This window comes from Astatotilapia calliptera, chromosome 3 (assembly GCF_900246225.1).
Source record: "Astatotilapia calliptera chromosome 3, fAstCal1.2, whole genome shotgun sequence".
In the NCBI taxonomy this organism is placed as follows: domain Eukaryota; kingdom Metazoa; phylum Chordata; class Actinopteri; order Cichliformes; family Cichlidae; genus Astatotilapia; species Astatotilapia calliptera.
In genome coordinates, this window is record NC_039304.1 from 30,559,817 (window position 1) to 30,583,343 (window position 23,527).

General features: G+C 40.1%; 1 protein-coding gene across 1 annotated transcript in view; it reads left to right on the forward strand.

Annotated features, from left to right (window-relative positions):
- dysf (dysferlin, limb girdle muscular dystrophy 2B (autosomal recessive)) overlaps positions 1-23,527 on the forward strand; it is a 104,506-nt gene that overhangs the window by 48,139 nt on the left and 32,840 nt on the right. The window contains 4 exon segments of the mRNA XM_026162776.1: positions 1,792-1,969; positions 2,068-2,141; positions 13,269-13,328; positions 22,024-22,122. Of these exon segments, the coding sequence (XP_026018561.1) occupies positions 1,792-1,969; positions 2,068-2,141; positions 13,269-13,328; positions 22,024-22,122 (411 nt within the window).

Here is a 23,527-nt window from a genome sequence, read left to right on the forward strand (position 1 = left end):
GTTGAATTTTATTTAAGTATATAGCTGTTGCAGAAGCTCTGCCAGCTGCAGCACCTACAGTATCAGCATCAAGCGGGAGAACATGCCTGGCAGGTCAAGTGATGGTCTGCTTGTCTTCTAAAGCCTGCAGACGTACAACCCAATGAAGGTTGCAAACTTAAAGGGGGCAGACGTTCTGGACCAAAAGTCAGATCTTATACAGGAAATCGCAAGAGAGGATTGTATAGATTTCCCTAAATATGTTGCTACATGTCATTTAAATCTAAATTGAATCCTCTTTAATAGAAGATCATGATGACTGTATGAAAACAGGAAGATAAAATGCTCAGTGTTGATCAGATTTGTGGTTGTTTAGTAACTTTCTAATTGTTTTATTGGGCTGTGGCAGATATATGTTGTTCTTTCTGCTCTAGTTAAGTCAGCTGTGAGTAATTCTGGAAAGGTTTGATTAGATTTTTTCCATAAACTCACATGAATAAGGTCCATTCTTGGTTTTTGTTTTTTCTTTGCGGTTATTTGTTTGTTTGTTTAAAGAGAATGGGCTTCATACGCTGATATGTGCATAGAACAAAATAAAAGCACATGGAATGTGATGTTCCTACCACTGTGCAGCCATAAAAGACGACAACAGTAAAATAACAGGAGAAACACTACTGAGGAGGAAGTCTGAAAAAAAGCACAGCTTCCCAAAGTGTTTGCACAGGAGTACCTTTAGTTTAAAATAAATACATAATTATAATAATAAATAAGAAAGGCTTAGGATGAAATATCATTTCATTGTTTTATTTTACAGAGCAAACTGTAGTCCTACAACGCAGTAACAGCCTTCATTTTGGACCTTCAGGGTCATCATTCCCAGAAGTTCACAACAGTCTGTTTTTGCAAAACACTGGTGTGAAAATCTCTAGTGTGCGATTAAGATTAATGGAGCCATATATAATGCAAGGAAGTGACACTTACATGACAGAACAAAATGGCATATACTGAAAAGGACAGAGTTTACCGCAACTTGTGTGTGTGTTTTTTATTTTTTTTTGTTTTATCTTTTTTTTTGTGTCACTTTACTTGCAAACCTTATATTAAAATCCTCAACTTATATGTTAACTCAAAGTCCCAAAAAGTTGATTCTTTTCATCTGGATGTCATATTTTTAGTGGGAGAAATGTTTCATTACTGTCAGTGACAACTGATCAATGGCCATCAGTACCATTCACAGAGTTGGGGAATGGCTGCAATCACAGAATTGTAAGATTGTCAATGATCAGTGGTCATGACAATTTGCATATTAATCCAATGATCAAGAAACTGACCTCCCATCCTACTGTTCAATCAGTGGGCTAATTTCAGCGTTGTGCAAAGGTACTGTTGAAAGGTTTTGGGGGAACCTGCAGTCAGCTGAGACTAAAGAAGTCACTTGATTATGAGTGACGAAATGTTTCTCCAACTGAAAACGCTACGTCCAGATGAACAGAATCAACTTTTGGGGGATTTCCTTACCTGGATGATTGAGCATGCGTCAAGACACTTTAACTCAAAGTGTTGTATGTACCCTGATTTCCATCACAAAGATGGTATCTGCACCTCTGCAGATTCAGCTATTTCTTCCTTTACATCTGAAAAGGTCCATTTAAGCCTTGATTGGTCATGCTTTGGTGACCAATCAGTTTTAGGCAATCAGCAGCCACAGCCAGTCAACATCACGCAGGCAGGTGGCATAACCAATTAGAAATAGACGTTAAGCAGCCAGACGCTTAAGTCCCTGTGTTTTCATCTTCCTCCATCTCACCACAGAGACTTCCCCAAGAGGAGCTCTACATGCCGCCAATTGTCATCAAAGTCATTGACAATCGTCAGTTTGGGAGGAAGCCGGTGGTTGGGCAGTGCACCATCCGCTCGCTGGAGGAGTACCGCTACAACCAAGAAGATGAGCAAGCTGTGGAGTTGGAGGGAGAGGAGGAAGGATGGAGACGTAAGGCACACAGCAGTGGAAAAAAATAGAGCAAAAATGATTAACACTGATGATAAATGTTAAGTGTCTTCTTTTCCTGTGTGTGTTGGCACGTGTAGGTGAGACGCCCCATTTAATTTCTGGGGAGGTTTTTATTGACATCGATGATGAGCAGCCGCTTGTGTCTGACCAGGTAAAAGAGCTTTTTGTATCAGCTAGTTGCCTAAACCTGCTCTGTGTACACAACACTGTACATTTATTGGCTAATTACTCTGTAGGTAATTACTGGTAATTAGTACTTTAAATAATTGCCACAAAACTGCCTTTAAAGCATCAAAAACACTTTTCTGTTCATCTCTAAATTTCCTCTCACTAACATAAGGATTCTCTGGCTGGGCTGTGACTTTCACCTTCCTGTTGAAATCCAAAATCTTTGACAAAAGAAAAGGAAAAAAAGAGCCTATCCAACAATATCACTCGAATGCAGATAAAATTGTTTATTTAGTAAAGGCTATTTTTCACATTGAGTTAAAACTGCCAAGGATAGTGGTGAGGAGGGAACCTATATACAGGACACAGCCCTATTAGGCTCATAGCAACAGGTCCCACTGTCTTACCCTTTCATTTTTTTTCTCTTTCTTCTTTCACCAGATAACTGGTCAAAGATTTTTGACATCCCAGTTTGAAGAACACACAAAGTCAATTACTAACAAAATGTAGTCTTTTTAAAGCATTTTTTTAAATATCCCCTCTTACCCCCCTCCTGGTCCACAGTCGTAAGTGGTTTCATTGTGTGTATTAGTGAATAGAAGATTGTATAGAATTAGACCGTGACATAATTTGGCTTTATTGGTTTGGCAGACCGCACGAGGTTCCGTTGAAGGGAGCAAACATAAATAATGCAGCGCTATAAATGCTAAACACACACTCGCAGACCGCAGCTATCGTTGTGTAATCATGTTTGAGGACTGAAGGGAGCTGGAAAGTTTCAGGAGGAATGCATTGTCATCAAACTGTGGTCCCCCCAAAAACTGCAAAAACGCAAAGTCATTATTATGTTTAAGATGTTTTTGTTGTTGTTGTTGTTGTTACATTTTCTAAAAATAGTGTTAGGAGGAGAAGAGTTACCAGTAGGCCCAACAATAAGTAAATACATGTAATAAGTGCTTTGCTGGGCTATTGATTATTAAGGTTATTATTATTATTAATAATAATAATAATAATAATAATAATAATAATAATAATAATAATAATAACTACTAATGGTACAAGAACATGTCTGGAAATGCTTCTGAACCAAACTGTAGTTTGTCAAAGGTGTTTTTTATATTTGCAGCATGCATAACCACACACAGCCAATATAAACTTTCCATTTTCAAGGTTCACCAGTAGAGTTTTGGTCTCTGATGTGATGGGTTTTTTATTCAGAGTCAGAACCAATTTGATTTGAATGACAAAATCAAAATCTAACCTGGGAGTTACTCAGATCCCAAGTTACTCGAAGAGGAACTTTGTATTAGTATCTTGCCCAATGTTATTTGGCATGACGGGGACAGAACCACCAACCTTCCAGTTAGTAGATGACCTGCTCTACCACCAGAGCTACAGCTACCCCACATGTAAACAAAAAATGAATTCAGTTGAATTTAATGACTTGAAGCAATGGATGAGGTCTAGCAGACACTGATTGGCTCCAGCTGCCTGCATTGGCACATTTGTCACTCACACAGGGAGCGATTCACTTGTCATGTATCTCTTCGAAGTTGACCATTGACCGCCAGTAGGGCTGAACGATTATGGAAAATAATCTAATTGCGATTTTTTTGCCCCAATATTGCGATTGCGATGCGACAGTGTCTGCTCCCACCCCCACAACCTCACCTGCAGTCAGCCTGGAATCCAGAGCCACACCACTGTGCCAGCCTCTCTCTTCACATGTTGCCTCCTGTGAGATTCCTGACACCCCTCCCCCACCCATCACCTTCACTCAATACCAGGTTGAGATGCAAATGAGGAGACTTCACTCAGGCAAGTCTGCTGGACCAGACGGAGTGAGTCCCCTTGTCCTCAAGGCCTGTGCCCCCCAGCTGTGTGGAGTCTTTCATAAACTGTTTATGCTGAGTCTGAGTCTGCAGAGGGTCCCGGTGATGTGGAAGACATCATGCCTCGTCCCTGTACCAAAGACGCCTCGTCCCAGTGGCCCCCAGGATTACAGGCCCGTGGCACTGACCTCCCACATCATGAAGACCCTGGAAAGGCTCATCCTGGACCAGCTGCGACCCATAGTAAGACCACATCTGGATCCCCTTCAGTTCGCTTATCAGCCTCGTCTCGGAACAGAGGACGCCATCATCTACCTGCTCAATCGTGTCTACACCCATCTGGACCAGCCGGCGAGCACTGTGAGGGTCATGTTTTTTGACTTTTCCAGTGCTTTCAACACCATCAGGCCGACCCTCCTGGGTGATAAGTTAGCAGCGATGCAGGTGGATGCTTCTCTGGTGTCCTGGATTGTTGATTACCTGACAGGAAGACCACAATATGTACGTCTCCCACAGTGTGTGTCTGACAAGGTGATTAGCAACACAGGGGCACCACAGGGGACTGTCCTCTCCCCCTTCCTCTTCACCCTCTACACCACAGACTTCAGCCACTGCACAGAGACCTGCCATCTTCAGAAGTTTTCTGATGACTCTGCGGTGGTTGGATGCATCAGCAGGGATGATGAGACAGAGTACCGGGCTGTGGTCGACTCCTTTGTCACGTGGTGTGAGCAGAATCATCTGCAGCTCAACGTGGCAAAGACCAAGGAACTGATCGTGGACTTCAGGAAGACCAGGAAACACTTGACCCCTGTTTCAATCCAGGGGGTCAGTGTTGACATTGTGGAGGACTATAAATACCTTGGAGTACACATTGACAATAAACTGGACTGGGCTAAAAACACCACAGCACTTTACAGGAAGGGCCAGAGTCGTCTCTATTTTTTGAGGCGACTGAGGTCCTTCAACATCTGCCAGAAAATGCTGAGGATTTTCTATGAGTCTGTGGTGGCCAGTGCGATCCTCTATGCTGTTGCATGCTGGGGGAGCAGGCTGAGGGTCGCAGATGCCAACAGACTTAATAAACTGATCCGTAAGGCCAGCAATGTTGTGGGGATGGAGCTGGACTCCCTCAAGGTGGTGTCGGAGAGGCGGATGCTGTCCAAGATAAAGACAATGTTGGATAACACCTCCCACCCACTCCATGACATGTTGGTCAGTCACAGGAGCTCGTTCAGTGAGAGACTGAGATTACCGAAAAGCACCACTGAACGACACAGGAAATCATTCCTGCCTGTGGCCATCTCCCTGTACAACGCATCCACTTAACACACTGTTTGCTGCTACAACTACACATGTTTCTTTTCCAAATATTTATTTATGAGTGACTTATGTATGTATGTATATATATGTATATATTGTACTATTCTTAGTTAGCGTATTGTCTGTCTTGTCTTGTCTTAATGTTGGTTTAAAATGGAGCACTGTAACAAAAAATAATTTCCCCCAGGGATCAATAAAGTATTCTGATTCTGATTCTGATTCTGATATGCGATTATTTTTTAAGGTCTTTGTCTTCTGTATTATTAAACAAAGACAAGCAATACATCATATAGTATGGCCAATACTATATTACATTAATTTTAAACTGTTCTTTCCTGGAAGACAGACCTCTGTTATGATGACATGAGGTGATGCATGAATTGATGACTGACATTTTTATTTAACTTCTTCAATCACAACAGTATATTTGAACATACACAATAGTTTATTTTTAGCTTACAAACATCTGAGCATAAAGTGCTGACAAGGAACCCTGGTGTAAACATTAAAATGAAAGTCAGTACAATGTGCAGATTGCAGAAATATACATAAAAAAAATCAGTGGCTTTACCACACTCAGTTTTTCGACATCTGTGAACTACTAGACAGTCATTCAATTAAAAAATAATATTAAATAAATAAAACTAATAAATAAAAAAATACACACATCTTACTGATCTCTGCAGTCAGTAACATTACACATAAAGTGCAAACATAATAGCAATTGTATAAACACACACACAAACACGCCTTTAAATTTTAAAGGCGTGAAATTGGACGGTCTAGTTCTGATTAGCGTCACCGCTGTCTCGGTGGAGTTTAATAAACTCGGCCGTCTGCTTCTTGCTATCTAAAATATAACCAGACACTGGTGTAAATTCTCGACTGTCTCATACTTCTGTTTAATAAGTTTTCTGTTTGACGTTTAGTCAGCTGTGTGAAAACCAAGGAGGAACCCACCCGGGGGATTAATAAAGTTTTATTTTATCTAATCTAATAACTTTAATCTCAGCCAAACCGATTTACTCACGAACAAACAAAACACTGAAAAAAGCCCAACAATAACATTTTTAGGTTGTCTAAGTGACTTATATATTACGTTTAACCCGAGCAGCGAAACTCCGCGGTGATCTGAAAATGATGTGCCGGGAGTTGTGCCGTTCTCGGCCGCATCAGTAACCCTCGAGCTCCCGGCTAGCTGTCGAGCTGGTGGGTAGCAGACGCCTCTGAAAACGTCAAAGCACTTTTGCAAATATGGGATATCTTGATAAACAGAGCAGATATTTGATGTTTACACAACTACTTTCTCGCCTGAAAATATGTTAAAAGTTTATTTTGTGACCCAGAAAGATTAGTATGAGTAATTTTAAAACTTAGTAGCGGCCGCCATTGCTGGAAACTGGAGTTTGGCTGGGCCGCGCTATGAATTCTGGGATATGGTAGTAATTTGGACAGCCTTCGGCGCGTCGCTGTGACGTAATCGGTCTACAAATGCGGCCTCAGGAGGATGCAGCCCATGAATTTGGACATGTCCAGAGTATAATCGCAGCCTTTGCGGTTAGAAAATTGCACTTGATCATGTCGCGATATTATCGCAAATGCGATATATCGTTCAGCCCTAATCGCCAGTGGACATTTCGGACTCCAGTTTCCTAGGTAATCCGCTAATGTATTCACTACCAGGTCATAGGTTTATCTGTGGTATCTGGCACTCTTATTGACAATCACTTCAGTTGGTTGCCTCCAAGTTGAGGAAAGTGTATTTCAGGACCCGCTTACTTTGTGTCACCTGTAGCTTGAAGTCAACAAGTGTCATTTCTGCGGTGTCTGGTCACCATGGCACTGTACTGGTTTCTGTGAAGACATAGCTTTATAGTCTATTGAAGCAAACACTATTTTCTTGCCTCTCAAATATGTTTTTTATTTTAACAGTTTAACATAAGACCCTGTTGGGGACTGACAAACTTGTGAAGTCAGCCCTATGTGTCCATTAGAAGAACTGCACTTTTTGGCACTCGTGTTTTGGCTTCATTTTAAAGCCCTGGGTTGTTGTCACTTGGACCACCACACTGGTTGAGCATGTTTGTGGGCACTTTTTAGTGGCATTAAAGGAGTTCTAAAAAGTCTCAACATTTAACTCTGTTTAAACTTAACCATACTTTTACGATAGCATTGTGTCATCAAAAATGGCCAGTCTATTTTTCAGCACTTTTAACAGTTTATGGCATATTTCTGCCTCTATGATCATTGTATGTTAGGTCAGAGGGTAGGAACAAACAGCCTACATGATCATTAAGGTTAGAAGTCTTGCTCTTACCTTTGGAGATGGTAAAGGTACTGGCACCCTTGTCTACAATCTTTATGCTAAAATACCCATCTGGCAGCCATGATAAGAAAGTAAACACTCATCAAAATATGAAAATATTCCTTTAACATAACTAAAAGAATAGATGAGTTGTCTCTGCTGGTTGGTATTTGCTCTGAACTGTAATTATGCAAAACCAATGGTTGCCTGTTCAGAAATCACTAAAGACAGTGTGGCAGGCCTTGGAAAATGTTCTGCAGTAATGTTTAAGTGTGCAGGATTTGAAGTTAATGGGCTACAACATGGAAAACCACTGGATTGGCCCCTTTGAGAATACTGAAGTAACTTTTGAAGACAGTGAATCTGCAGAGGACTTGTGAGTTTTCTGGAAAGAATTCCAAGCTCGTGATTTCTGTCAGCCTCCTCTGTGAGAGTAAAACAATTCAAGACTTCTGTTTTGGAGCCCTGCACCTTCTTGCTGATGTCTATTACTTCTTCTTTTCTTCTCCTCAGTTTCCCCTCTCTGCTGTCATCAGCTGTCAGTCATTTTATTTGAAGACCCTTGGTCTTCCTCCTTTGCTTCTGTCTATTGTTCTCCCTCTTCTCTCTCCCCTGCACAATAAAACGATTATTTGGTTTTCATTCTTTACATTCAGCTTTTCCCCACACTACTTTTATATCACTTCCTGCCACTTTCCTTCTTTGCAAAATATCCAGTGGTGTAAAATGGATGCTTAATTGCCAAAAACTGCAGTTCCTCAAGTAGCCACTTTGGACTTCCTCGAGAAGTGAACTACCCCTCATGGACTCCCAGGGTAAAATGACCAACTTAATAGGAGAAATGCCCAGTCATATGAAAAAGAATGATTTTATAGGACTCTATGAAGTCCATAAAGTCTGTACTACCTACACCCTTACTGCTTCCATAGGATTTAAAAGGACAAATTACAGACAGATGCTGCTTCTCAAATGCAATTGGTTGATTTGCAAGGGTTGCCAAGACAAAGCCTCTTCCCTCTAAAAAACAAACAAACAAAAAACAACTATTGGCATATGGCCTTGCTTTGCCGATTTGCTTCTTGGAACATTGTGTAAAGACATGGCAAAAGTGGTGTCCATAATCCACGGCACCACATTTCAAGAAAACTAAATTTCAGGCACAGCAGTGGAGGCCTGAGCATTGTGGCTTGTTTTGTAGGCACAGGACCTGGGCACCATGTATTGACTGTGTCGACCATGAACTTATCTATATACCAAAGTATTCTAGACTCAAATGTGGGGCCATCTGTCCGACAGATAAAACTTGTGCCAAACTGGGGCTTAAAGTTAGGAACACCGCCAGTTTGACTGGTAGATGTGCCAACACAGCTGACTAATAACACTCACTGATAACTTAATTGCGTTTGTGCTGCTGCTGCCTTTTAGCATAATGACCATTGGCCCACAAGGTAGTAGCTGATGTCTCAGTGGCCTTTTACCTTGTTTTAGATGCACTCTCTAAATCTGTTTTTTGTTGCCGTCTAACTAACTTCTTCCTTTTATTTATCAGTTGTTGTTCCTTCTTTTCTGCTCAGTTTCCTGGCTCTTTTTAGCTTTTACCAAATTATGTTTTTCTTCTGCCTTCCTTCCTTGCTTCTTTTCCTTGTTACATAAAATTTACTTAACTCTATTCCCTTTTCCCAGTAAAACCTCCTTTGCTCCATCTCTTCTTCTGTCCTTATTTTCACTCATTATGTATCCTTCCATTCCTTACATCCCTCTGCCCTTTCCCTTCTAAATTCCTTCCTACTTTACTATCTCTATTTATCGCCATTCTTGTTATCTTCACTTTAGCCATACTTTCTTTTGCGCAGTTTTCATCTATTCAGTAATCCTTTCATCTCTCCATTTTATTGTTCTCCATCTTTCTGTTTTTCAAGCTTGCTTCACCTCTGTTTTTTATTTTCCCTCTCCAGTCAACCCAGTTTTTCTCACACTCTCTCTCTCCATCCGTCTTTTGCCTTCCCCTCTTTACCCTTTTAATTCATTTTCTCATTCCTTCTTCCCTTCTCTATCGATCAAGCTGGCAGCTGTTTTAATGTGGCAGCTCATTAGGGGGAATCCTCATGTTATCCTCCTCCGTTTCCTCTCTCTCGCTTCATTGTTGTGGTTCATCAGCCAATCATCCCCTCACTGATCCTTTCATCATCTTGAAATGCCTGCTGGAATTTTTCCCTTTTTTAATTTCTCTGTGCGGCCCTCCTTGGTATCCCTTAACCCACAGGCGCCACAAAAGCTGCGCGCGCGCACACACACACACACACACACACACACACACACACACACACACACACACACACACACACACACACACACACACACACACACACATTTGTGTTTCTGTCACTTAGAGAACATTACATTGACTTTAATTTATCTAAATGATAATTAAACCCTTGACTAAACCTACCAAAACTTCATGTTAAAACTGAATGATCAACATTATGGAGATGTGTTTATGCATTTACATCATAAGGAAAACACATACACACAAATACGTGCACTATTTAACATAAGGAGACATCATGGGACTGTCTCTAATATATTGCTGTTACCTCATTCTTACGACACTGACCATTTTTCCATTCTCTTGCACTGATGCAAAACCTCAATTGCCTTGTTGTGTTTGACGGGGGAGGGCAGCGGTAAATGTTTAGTGACATGGGAGTTCAAAAAAATATGTACAACATGAGCTAAATAAGCGAGGTTAATTAGTGCGTCTGCGGGTGTTGAAATCAGTGTACACTCCCTGACATTAACACCCTTATCCAATTAAAATGTGCAGTTCATCATCAGAACAGCTTTGTGTGGGTACAATAACAGTCACGCAACTGGATGATAAATTTGCAGTGACAGCTTAAAAAGAAAAAAGAAAATCTGCACTCTTGTCAACCCAATTTGCAGATTCAGACCGGGCGATGAGTTAGAAGTTGTAAATTAATGGAGCAAAGTGCGACATTTGATCAGCAACAAGCAGCTTTGTTTCAGCGGATTCTTTGTACTGCTGAAATTCTTCGTTGCACTTTAAAAAAAAAATGCAAAAAACCCAAACTTGGCGCACAGCTAACTTGTTTAATTAAATTGGTCTTTGATAATCAATCTTTGTGGAGCTTCATCTGTTTCTTCTTAACTTGAAGATTGCAAACTTTTAAAGAATAAAAGTGGGATGGTGATCAGTTCACAGCTTGTGCAAAATAAAATGATTAAACGCTGAGGTTTCTTCATGAAAGTCAAAGTCAGCAGAGACATGTGGCAACCAGTTGTAGTCAAATCGAATCAAGTGTCCAATTGGATACTTGAATATTGGAACTATAGATAACTAATTTATTTATAGTACTACAAGGACATCGCTGTCCACAGTTTAGTGGACAGTGATGTCCACAGCAATTCATAATGACTCCACTCCCTTATGTGAGAATTTTGTGTAATTCAAGCTACCATCACACTCACACCCACCTCTGGATGAGTCGTCAGCTTTTGCGGCAACATCATTGCCAGGGAATTTGTCCACCCACCACAACCAAACTCCTTATTGACTTTCCATTGGCATTGTTTTCCTGGTGCCTTGTGTGCCATCACCACATAATGCATTTTGAGGAGGCTGTGGTCACTTCACATTATTCACTGAGATCAGGTTGCATGTAACCTTGGTTAAACATGGGTTGAAAACCACTTAACTTTGTTCTGATTTTTAAAGAAGTTTAGCATTTAAGAGCTGCATTTTTTTTTCTGTGAATTATTGCTATTAGTTCAGATTGCTCCAACCAAACAAATACTGATACTCTGTTTTCCAATTTGAAATCATTACACATGTTTGAAAATTCACTAGGGTTTACTACTATTACTAGGGCTGGACGATTTTCTCCAAAGTCTGGGACACTATCCACTTCCATAATACATACCGTTTCACCAGCAGCAGTAATCCTGGAGACACAAAGAGAGACAGACATAGTCTTCATTTTCCATTTCCATATTTAGTAAAATCTTTTTCTCTTTCGGCCTATAGTTCATCTAAGTTTTTCAGTCTCTCTCTCTACGCTGCTCTTCCCTGTACTCCGCAGTCAAAAGCTCAGCAGTAAAATGACAAACATAAAACCTGGTTAAACAAAAAGTTGGATCTGCACGTGCACAAGCATCCTTTTTACAAGAGATCGCACAGAGTAGTGAGATAGATTCTCTTTAATAGGAATCTTACAATAATCAGTTGGGAAACAAGCCAAATATCACTATTTAACACGATTTGTTAACTTTTGGCAGTCATTCTGACCATCGTCGGTTACCTGCATCATCTTCCGTGAGCACAAACCTACTTTCCACCCGTTTTGCTACTCAGGCTTTTGGTTATAAAGGCATCAGTATTTACCCCTTAGACCTGGCAGAGGTGCTCCAAGGACTGTCGAGGAACTGTCAGGACGTGGGGATCTGACTGTGAAAACAAGGTCACTGCATGCTTATTGAGTACTGACATGTAAATAACAAGGTTGGCCCAACCTAACATAAACGATGCTTTCATCCTGATTTATAACTATTATTGGACTATAAAGTAAATTAAATTATAGTAAGAGTTCAGACTAATGTAAGAGGTCATAAAGTCATTAGTTTTTTCTGAAGGTTCTATTGTTACAAATATCTACAAGTTATGTCCATACATTTTTTTTAATATAAAGTCTACCACTGCAAGGTGATGACGGCACAAAAATACAATAACTGCATTCAGATTTTCCCATCCTATCTTTGTTCTATCCTTCTCTGTTCTCAGCTGATCTCTAACTTTGTCTAAACACTTGAGGCCAGATTTACTAATGAGTGGTGCGAATGCAAACTGGCCTTTAAATTCATGTGAGTTGTGTTTATATAGCACTGTACAATTATACAGTGGTGTAAAAGCAATAATACTGTTTGTTTTTATAAAGACTCTCAAACTGATTTACTAGCATCTGCGACACATAATTTACTGCTAATTATGCATGATATGATGCATGGTATGATATTTAATACAGAAAAAAAGGTGTGTTTTTTATGTTTGATTTTGAAATTAACTAACTGTGCGATGAAATAAAAACAGCTCAGCTGTTGTAAATCACTCATGTTTAGTAAATCTGGCTCTTTGTCCTCCTAATCTAGGTTCTGTCACAGTCCATCAGAGTAAATTCTCTGAAGTATAAGGCCGTTACTAACCCTAACCCCAATCCTTCTCTAATGTGTATTTTGGTGGAAGATAAAACAGATTTATTGCTTCTGTATTTTACCAATATCATGGAGAAAAAAAGGCATATTCTGATTGCCTTGGGTTAGAGTTGGGGTTAGGGCTGTGGTCATCTACAGTGATGACTTAGACCTGGGTATCTGCATTTCTTCCATAGTGGTGACAGTGATGTTTCTGTGTTTGAGTCGCTGATGTCCCTTCAAATGTTAGTAGATAATGTCTAACAGTGTCTAATGTTGTAATTTTCATGTATATTTCTAATATCATGTTCCTTCTTTTTGAGTGATTAACACTTTCAAATTGTCTTTTATGATTCATCATTGAGATGTGTTGCAAATATTGAAGCTAACTCTAACAAACTAACCTGAAAGTGTGTGTTTCTGTGTGTGTATATATGTGTTGTAGCTTGCGGATGGAACCAGTTCTGCTATCATTAACCTTTCAACCTCTAGTTCCAGCCTTCATGTAGGTAACAAACTCATCTTGTCATTCATTTCATTCATTGAACAAGAATGTCAGTCATGCTTTGCATTTACTTTTCATTGCACTTGTTTTTTTTCATCATCCATCCATACATCATGCCTCCCAGCCTCCCACTTAATTGTCTTTTTTTTCACATACTAAAGAAAAGTGGATACTTACTGCAAATCTGCTCATATTGGCAACTGACTGTCTAGATTTTTTAAAAAGGTCTACACCAGAGCCAGGAAATTTTTGCAGTGGTCGCCAGGCAGAGGATAGTAGTGGAAACTGATGTCGCTCTTATATTGAACACAGCATTGAGCCAAATGTTCGGTCTCCCTTCTTATCATTTGGCTCATTTGTGCATCACATGCACCATGAGACAAGTCTGTTACAACTCAAGATGTTAGCGAGGTTGCAACTGTTGATAAAATTCATACAGTGGATGTTGTTAGGAGTCCACAAGGAAAAAGCTGCTATAAAATGAAAATGGCTTTCAAAAAAAAAAAACTCCCAAAGTTTACATTTAAATTCAAGTTACTGTATGTAACTCTATTTTATTCATTTGTTTCTCTAATGGATATCATCATTTGGCTGTTTTCCACTGCAAAACAGCAAAGTGTTTTATCTTTTCTTGAAGAAGGTCTTTGCCACTCAGCAAAAACTTGTTGAAAAGATGTTTAATATGCTCTCAAAATACAATGCTGGAATTTGGGTAAAAAAAACAAACATCTAATGTGAAATGCTGCTCTTTCAGGTCAGTGAAAATATGTCTGGAAAAAGGTTTCTCTTTATGTCTGACACCTCGGATTCAAAACCTGAGGGTTTTTTTTTTGTTTTTTGCAGTGACATTCATTACTTATTACTGCACCAACAACTTATAGTAGCATGTGCCTGCAATAATGAGGCCTTTTCATGTGGAGTTTGCATGTTCCTCCATTGCCTGCATATTTCTCTGGGTACTCCAGGTTAGGTTCCTACTCACACAGGCTCAGTAACAGCCAGCAAGCACTCACCAACCAGTCAGAGACTAGTTGCCAGGGGATTGCTGACAAGTCCTTATGCCTGTGGCCCAGTGGTTCTTATCTGGCAATAGGTGTGAATGTGAGCCCTCACTTCCAACCAGCTGTTTTTCAGCACTACTTAGAAGCACCTACCTGCCTATTATACCCCAAAAACAGGGCTGAAAAGACCCTATAAATGGATGGGGTCCAAAACAGTCTGTGGGAATTTTTTTCCATCTCTAAGTAAAAAAAAAACAAAAAACACACATTAATTAGTAAAAAGGCAGTCAAAATCTAAAACTAATAAACAATGTTTCAGGTGATGCCAGGTCACAGTGTGTAGACAGTAGCACAGTTTTAGTTTTGCTATCTATCGATGAAGTTTATTTAAAGTAAGACACTGTTGAATAACACTGAGTGCAGACAGATGAGGGCCGATCTGGAATGAGATAAAAGTGGGGCTTTTTTCCTGCTGCCAGGATGAAACGGGAGACTTGCTGCTTTGCTGGTCTTGTGTCAAAAAAATGCATCCTACTTGAGAAAGCCAGATTTTACAGAGCGACACACCGAGCTGTGCGGTTACACAGGAAATCTAATCCCACATTTGAACTTGGGGTGGGGGGGGGGCTCCGCTGCTTGTTACATTCTTCTATTTTATTTATCTAAGCCAGGTCAGTTTGAAGACTAAGCATGACCCGGACCAGCCTGAGCACACAAACATACACATCCAGTAGTGCTCTTTCCTTTCTTGCTCGAATTTGGGGGGGGATTTCTTCCTCTCTAAACAAAGATATTTGTTTTATTAAGGGTCAGATATTTAAAGCAGTCAAATTAAAAGCTCAGTTTTCTGTCTGGCCATGGCCAAAGTCAACAGAGCTGCTTATAGATCCTCTATACCACAACTCTCTGTGAGCTCTTACTAAAAGACAGAGGAGGGATGGATGAATGAGAGAGGGAGAAAGTGACTAAAAGAGAAGCAGAGAGAATGAAAAGAATCAGAAATGTTTCAACTAAAGGAGCAAAAAGAGGCGGCTAATATCTCACGGCACCAGAGAAAGAAAGCATGCTCTCTCATGTGCCGTAAATCCTGGCATCCTTAATCTCTGGGTCGCAACCAAAAGAACAGGTCATGCGCGTATGTCTGATGATTACCAGATTACTGCAGCAGAGTGTGCGCTCAGCAGAGCCGCTTCCAAAGCAGATCAGTCAGATTTAGTTTCAGAGTTGGAAAAGTTTAAGAAGATCGGCTGTCAGGAGCGTCATGGCTCCTCAAAGCTCGGAGGCTCCAGCCCCCCTTTCGTGATATCTGAGATCTAACGTCGCTCAGATGGAAAATGAACATTATATGTCACGTCTCATCGGCAGAATGCGTGCACGATGACAGTATATATCGTGGTTCAAACCAACCTCTGTGTTTTCTCATTTCCATAAGGAAACTGGATTTCAAAAATCTGTCAGGTCACTATAATCTGGTTTTTGTGTCTGCTTTTTCTATCGTTGTACCTCTGCCATTAATTCTTATTAGAATTATTCCACTTCTTCTCCAAAAAGCAGTCAGTTTTGGTTAAAAATCCTGCTCTGAAAATGTTGCAGTTTACCTCAACTTCCATAAATCCTTCCTGGCTGCTTTGGATCCAGAGAAACTAACTGACATGGCTTTGTGCCAGGCGACTTTGTGGCATTTTTGGGGGTTTGTGAAACACACATTTATGGCCCTATAATGACACTGTAACCAGAAACAAGATGTCAAAATAGCTTAGTAAATCATTATTGTTTTTCTTGTTCTGCTAATTTCAGCCACAGGCTGATGTAAGCTGCTGTTCAACTCCAGAATCTGAGCGCTGCACATATTTGTTGCCCAGACCATCATCCAGATGTGTCTGTGCTTTTAAAGATGGCACTGGTGTACTTTTAAGTCTATCATTAGTCGCAAGTTAGTGTTTGAACTTTCAGATATCAGACAGACTTTCAAAAAGCTCCTGTGAAAAGCCTTATTCACTCAACATCTCCCTGACAGTAGAAGGACATTGTTTACTGTAGCTGGTGACCATAGCGGACCATTTAGCAGCTAAAGATGCAGACACAGATGCTTCCCACATTATAGAGAGCCTATCCGACTTGGCATCTGAGGCCAACAGTCAACATTTAGGTAGTTAGGGCATCAGGGTTAAGGCTATCTGTTCTTTTTTTTAATACTTGTTAACCTTTATTTAACAGGACAGTGGAGAGATACCAGGAAAGCCAGGATGAGGGGTAAGACGCACAGTTACTGGCCTCAGGGCAGATTCGAACCCAGGCCTATATGGGTTACCTTCTCAACCCAGTGGGCTGAATCAGTGTCCATGACTTCCTATTCTGTCAGTTAATGTTTGCTAGTCCTCCATATATGATTCCCAATTGTCTTTGGTGTTACATATAGCATGGACTGTTTACTAGCAGCCACAGCTTGCTCAAACAGTCAGTAGCAAATGCAAGAAAGTTTGTTATTTTCAAAACCTGTGTCGCTTTTTGAGGCTTCTGAGGTTCTTTTAAATTGGGGAGAATGTGAGAACAAATTGTTTTCTGCATAGCAGATTGGCTTTTCAGATAAATGGGCTAGTCGGCGGTATGAGTTTAGAACAGCATATGAAAAAAGCTTTCAGAAACTGGACATGCTGTAGATTGAGTCAGCCCTGTGTAATATCAATCAATGATAGCAAAGAAGACATTCATTTATGTGCAAATGCCACAGATTTTTACTTGAGGTTTGCTGTTCTGCCTTGAAACCGCAGTGGAGCAAATGACAAATACATGCAAACAGTTGTGCCTAAGAAGCCAACATAGTTTTTCCACTTTCTTCACACTGACCAGTTTATTTTAGAGGTATGGAATGAGGTCAAAGAAAATTTGAGTTTTTGGCAGAATGGCTTGCTGCTTCAGAAAATTCTCCAGTAGACAACTGATCTTTGAGTAGGAAAAGTTTTTGATTCGGGTGCTTTGAAGTCAACGTTGCCGGATTGGTTGAAATGGACCATACAGTACGTTTTTGGCATAAAATTAGAGGACACTGCACGGTTTCCCGGGTATGCTGCACACCACCAAAGTGAGCCAACATATCCAACCAAGCAGCATCTATAGCTGAAAACTAAGCTTAATTAGTGTGAAAGTTCTCAGTCATCCAGGTCATCATCTGGACCGCTAAGTTATCAGCTACTCCAAACAAACTGCTTTCATGGACTGTGCTGGTTCATCAAACGCACACAGCCACACACAAATAATTACTACAAAGTAGGAACGCACAACATGTTTTACAGATCAAAACTGAAGCACAAACTTCTTTTTTTAATGCAGTTATCTGACAAAAGATGTACTAGCTGTACAGTTAGTCTAGGAAATGTGCATTACAGTTTTGATAAGTAAAGGTTTAGTTACTTTTGTGTTTCTCAGGAATAATTAGCATGTATTTGGTGTAATAAGTGCTTGCCAACCGAGCTTGTTAGTGTTAGCAGATCCTTTTAGACCTCCACCCTTGTGTCCAAATATGCTCACTTCTGGCTCTAAAAGTAGCAGGTGGTGGTAGTGGCCAAAATGCTAACATTTAGGCAAACCAAGCAATGATGTCATGGTGGCAAAGTCCATCTTTTATTCACAGTCTACGGTTCCACAGAGTAACCTCCACAGATGATTCACCGGGTAAATTGCAGCTTTTTGGGAGGCTCCTGATGTCGTCGATTATGTAAGGTCACAATTCATGCTGTTGGAACTTTGGCATGCTGGAACTTATCACAGATTATAATTCATCTAAAAACACTTTTCTTTTCTTGTTAGAGAGCAGCTCCCTCGTGATAAATGTGTATGTTTTTGACATTACAAGGCAACAAAAAGCTCCTAAACGCTCTGTCAGATTTGGCTCTTTATGTGTGTGAACTTTAAAGGAAGCCTCTTCCAGCCCCACCTGTGACCTCTGACTCTGTTGTGGATGGGGTTTCCCCACAAAAAAGCTTTTATGAAGCAGCTCGGTGCTCTTATGAACTCTTATGTAAATGCACTCGCTCTGCTCATAGAGTTCTTGGCAGTGCCAGTCTGGTTTGGTTAGGCTGGCTTTCCCCACAGGGCATAATGATAGGCTGCAAACCACACCGACACCCTGACCAGACCACTACAGGCTCTGTGTGTGTGTGTGTTCGATCTCCAGAGTGTATACTTAGTACAGAGTTTGGAACACTCCACCGGCGGCCTTAATCTGTCTGAATCAGGAGTCGTGGACACACACACTCACTTTCTGGCGCCCTGGTCATCAATGCTTGGCACCAGCAGCACACAGAGGGCACATAAACACACAGCAGACACTTCACGCCTCAGACACAGGGCACTGTGCATGTGTGTGTGTGTGTGTCATGTCCTAGTTAAACGCCACGTGCTGACCTTTTCCATGCCATGCTGCCACTTTGGAAAAATTAGGAATTCCATAGTCCCCCTACTTCTCCTGTGTGCGTGTGTGTGTTTCTGTCTCAGAGTTTGTGGGAAGTAGGAGAAAGGGGATTCCACACAAACCCAGTGCCATAAGAGCACTTTTGTTCAACATTTATGCCTTTACTTACACACACACACACACACACACACACACACACACACACACACACACACACACACACACACACACACACAGGAAAAAGTGGCGCATGCGTCACAACTGTGTTTCTGGAGTGTTCCTCAGAGGGTTGAAGGTTGCAGGGCGGGGATGAAATGTGTGTTTTTGTATGTGTGTGAAGATACACACTGTAGGTTGATCTGTCCCCACTGTATTCTCAATTTTTGTGGTCGCTGTTTCCTTGTTGTGAGCAGCCAGCAGCTTGCCATCACACACACACACACGCACACACACACAGTGAGATGGACAGACTTTTCGCTTCTGTGAGAAAATAATCAAAAATGAGCTTTTAAGTAGCTCTGCGGTCGGCGTTGCCAATGTGAGCAGACTTTTAGTAAATTTGATGGATGAGGCAGCTTCACGCTTGAGAAAATGGAAGTCTTGATAAAACACATGAAACAGGGTTTCTTTCCGAGATGTCACATATTTCCCCAAAAATCACATCGTATAAATCAAAATGAATCCAAACCTCAAAAGGCCATCAGTCAAGATTTCAAAAACAAAGATATATATTTTACCCTCCAAAACAGAACGACATTGTGAGCGCAGGATGACTCATAGCTGTAATAGTAAGGCTTTAACAGCCTTTGATTTAATGCCAGCAGTCATTTTGTAATAGCGGGATTTATTTCTTCTTCTACTTTTTTTTTTTTTTATATGGTGTATGTTTCATTTTGGATTGAAACCCCTAATGTGCTATGAGAATAAGTATTAAGAAATGTGTTGAAAAGCTCCTTAAAATGTGTTTAATCCCTCTACTTTAATGCGTGGTTACAATTCTGTCAGCATTTGTGCGTCTGCACTGAGTGATCGTGCAGTCTACGGTGAAATTAAATTTCTCTCTGACCTGTCTTTTGTTGTTAACGCTGACACTAGATGTTACAGTGGGTAAGTTTTGGAGTGCACCGACTTATAAAAAATGCCATTCCAAGCGTGTGAGATGGTGTGGTTTTGCCAAAACCACTGAAATCTTTCACACATTATGCACTACCAGTGCATTATAATCCCCCAGCATCAGATGCTGCTGTTCTTTTGGCATCTGTGCCATGATGCAACGGGTTATTGATGATTGTAAGGGCCTTTGGTGTCACATTTAAATTGGTAGGCTTTTTTTTTTTTTTTTTTTTTTTTTTTAAGCTGCAGGGTTAATTTTGTCAAACCAAAACACAATCTTTTCCCAAACCCAACCGAGTAGCTTTTGTAAGCCAAACTAACAGCAGAAATTAAAATTAGGTGAAACAAAGCACGAAATGCAACACTGTGATTTATTACACCAGTGATTTATTGCACTTAAAAAACATTTAATGTGGACCTTTTAAAAGGGAAACTATATGCCCAACTGCATCCAAAACCCTTGTGCATCATGATGGAGCTCCAGTATCTGACACCCATCTGGTGTGAAATTATGTTGGCAGTGCAATATGTGTAAATGCATCTCATTCTGGTAACTTTTGCACTTGCATGCATTTGCCCCATCTGTTAACTCAGGGTGGAAAATTAATTTTCCCAGCAGGCTACATGAGAAACTGGGACTGTTGTGGAGGGCCACACCAATAAGCTTAAAAATTTATATTAAGCAAAGGTGAGATCAGCTTAATTTAGTTCAACAACTCCATTCTGCTTAGTATTAACTTTCTATCTTTATAAAGTGGGACTATTGTGGCGGCCGCATCAATAGGATGAGCTCAATATTACTCCGTATTAATTTTATTTCTTTATAAGCTTACTGTTGCGGTTCTTCACAACCATCCCAGTTTCTCACCTCGTAAGAGCCAAGGACTGTTGTGGAGGACCACACCAATAAATTGAACTCAGTTTTGCTTAATATTCATTTGACCTCTGTGTTATTGGTGCAGCCCTACACAACAGTCCCAGTTTCAGGTGGAGATTGGCTCCAAAAAAGAAAGAAATACTTAGGAAACAATAAAATCAAAGCAATCAATGTTTTCCAGAGACTGAGAAGTAATGCGTTTGGAGAAAACAAATTAAGAGACATTTTGCTTCTAACACTAAAAAACCTTTTTTAGATTATGGGTTTTTTTGTCAGAACTTTAAATGGTATTAAATTTAAGCAGGGGTATGTTAAATTTAGGGTTGCGCACAAATTACAAACTTGGATTCCACTTAGTCTGACCTCTTTCATACTCCCTTAATCACATGAACTACACCAGCCAATCTCTCGGTAGATAACTTCAGTCCAGCCTCAGTGAGTTTGTGTTTTCGGGAAGGTAGTTAACATTTTCACATTTTCACTACATCTGGCCTCGTCTGATCAGCATAAAACACCCAAAAAAGACAATGAAAGCACCAAGTATTTTTTGTTCCTGAAGAATATTACTAGGTTATAGAGAGACGTGGTGAAAAACAGCTTGGAGCAAGGTAGCAGAATAATTAATTTCTTCATGAATAAATATACATTTTTGGACTCTTTTGGCATAACTCGGTTCTTCTTATGTCCATGTTGATTTTCGTCCACCTTGTGCCAGTTCCCATCCCAGTGTTGCCCGTTTCCATTGCCTCAGAACGCCCATATACCATGACCTTAATGCCATGGAGTCACCAGAGACAATTTTTACTTGTGTTGACGTAACTTGGCTAACTCGATGTTGCCATGTGATCATTGGAAAAATCATGAAAAGCGCTGCAGTGCTCTACAAAGTCAAATAGCACTCACTGCAGGACTTTGAACAGGTTTGAAAGGTCAAAGGTTCTTCAGAAGAAGTTCAGATATCAAACAAACACAGCCCATAAACGACACAAAAATCACTTTCAGTAGCCACAGACAATTTGGTGGAATTGGAAATGACCTTTCAAGTATTTATTTATTTATTTTTAGTTTGACTCGTCAGGTAAATGAAGCAGCAAGAAAGTAACGCAAACATGAAGTCTAACCAACACAAATATTTTTTTAAATAATATTACGCAAGCCATAAGACTGCATGCAGAGCAAACCTGAATGATTCAAAAGTATCATTTGGGTTTTACCAAACAACACAGCCTTATTTATATTCAGCACCTCCTATTCAACCTTCCAAACTCTGACATCTGATTGTGTGACCAACAGGGAGAAGAGATTATGGACTGGTGGAGTAAGTTCTACGCATCAACTGGAGAGAAAAACAAGTGTGCGACTTATCTGGAGGAAGGCTTTGACACTCTCAAGGTAAGGATGTGTGTTAAGTGCTTGTAGGAAACAAATGTTGTTGTTTTTTTGTTTTTTCCTTAACTAAATGTATATATCTTTCAAATGAAGCTTGCAAATAATACATATGTTACAACTAGATACAAGATTCTTATTAAGTTTGTCTAGTATGATGTGGGAATTCATATATTCGAACATGCAATTGGCTATATTCTTTAGGCAGCTGTGGCTCAAGTGGTAAGTTAATTCAAAGCATTAATTGTATCCATCTTTTACTGGTCCAGCCCTTTGCAGCAGCCCTACTTTTTCCATTTGATCCATGAGAAAATTAACCACCTAACCCTTTATTAACCTCTTAGCATCCAGGGGTGGACAATTCGTTTTCCCAAGAGAAAATGGGACAGTTGTGGACGGCTGCTTAATCAGTTAATAAATCTGAAATAACATTCGATTATTCTGACTCACATTTGACAAAATGTAAAACTTCAAAGTTCCAGCTGTCTGAAGCATGAACCAACACCAATAATGTAACAGCTTGTAAGATAGCATTGGTTTAGTACTAAATTTAGTTTAAATGGGGAGGCTGATGGTGAGAGAAGTGTCTTCTTTATTCCTACAAGGCATATCTGAAGTTATTTTGAAGCAGATGTATGTAAATGAATTCGTTGAGCCATTGGTCAGCAGAACTCTGCCAAATCTGATAAAACCTTTGCATAAGGTTATGGTTTCACTTATGACTCAGTGTGCCAGCATGTTCAGTGTCTTTGCCTCATCACACCAGAGCACTAAGCAAATCATGTTATGGATACTGCTAAATTAGTACAATTATAAGTGCACTTACCTGAATAATTTTTGTATACACCTGCTGTCACAGAGTTTAAACTTTTTTCTAACCTCTGCTTTGTCAATGCATCAGTGCAACAACACTCCTGTAGCTTTTGGGCAGCTGTGGCTCAGGTGGTAGGTTAATGTAAAGGGTTAATGTAAAGTGCAGGCCATTTATCATCTATGAAGGACTATGGAATACAGTAAGAGAGATGATCCAAATGCAGGACACTGCAGACTGAATATTAAGCAATAGGCAAGCCTTTAATGCAAACTATCAAAGAAAACTATCCTTCAAAGTTAAAACGTAAAACAATAAATAAGTAAATAACAGGAGATAATCAAAAGTCGAATACAAAATAGCCAAAAACAGTCAAAGGAAAAAAGAACCCAAGGAACATGACAAATTAAAATATGTAATTGTTTCATTGTTTAATTGTCTTTGCGCTCTTTGGGGCTGCTTTCATGAGTAAATAATTTTATGCGACATGTGCATCTTGTAAAACTGCACTACATACTATTACTATTTGAGGAAATATGTAAGTTCTTGTGATATCTTTGTATTTCTATAATAATATGAAATTTATGCACACATTCCCCA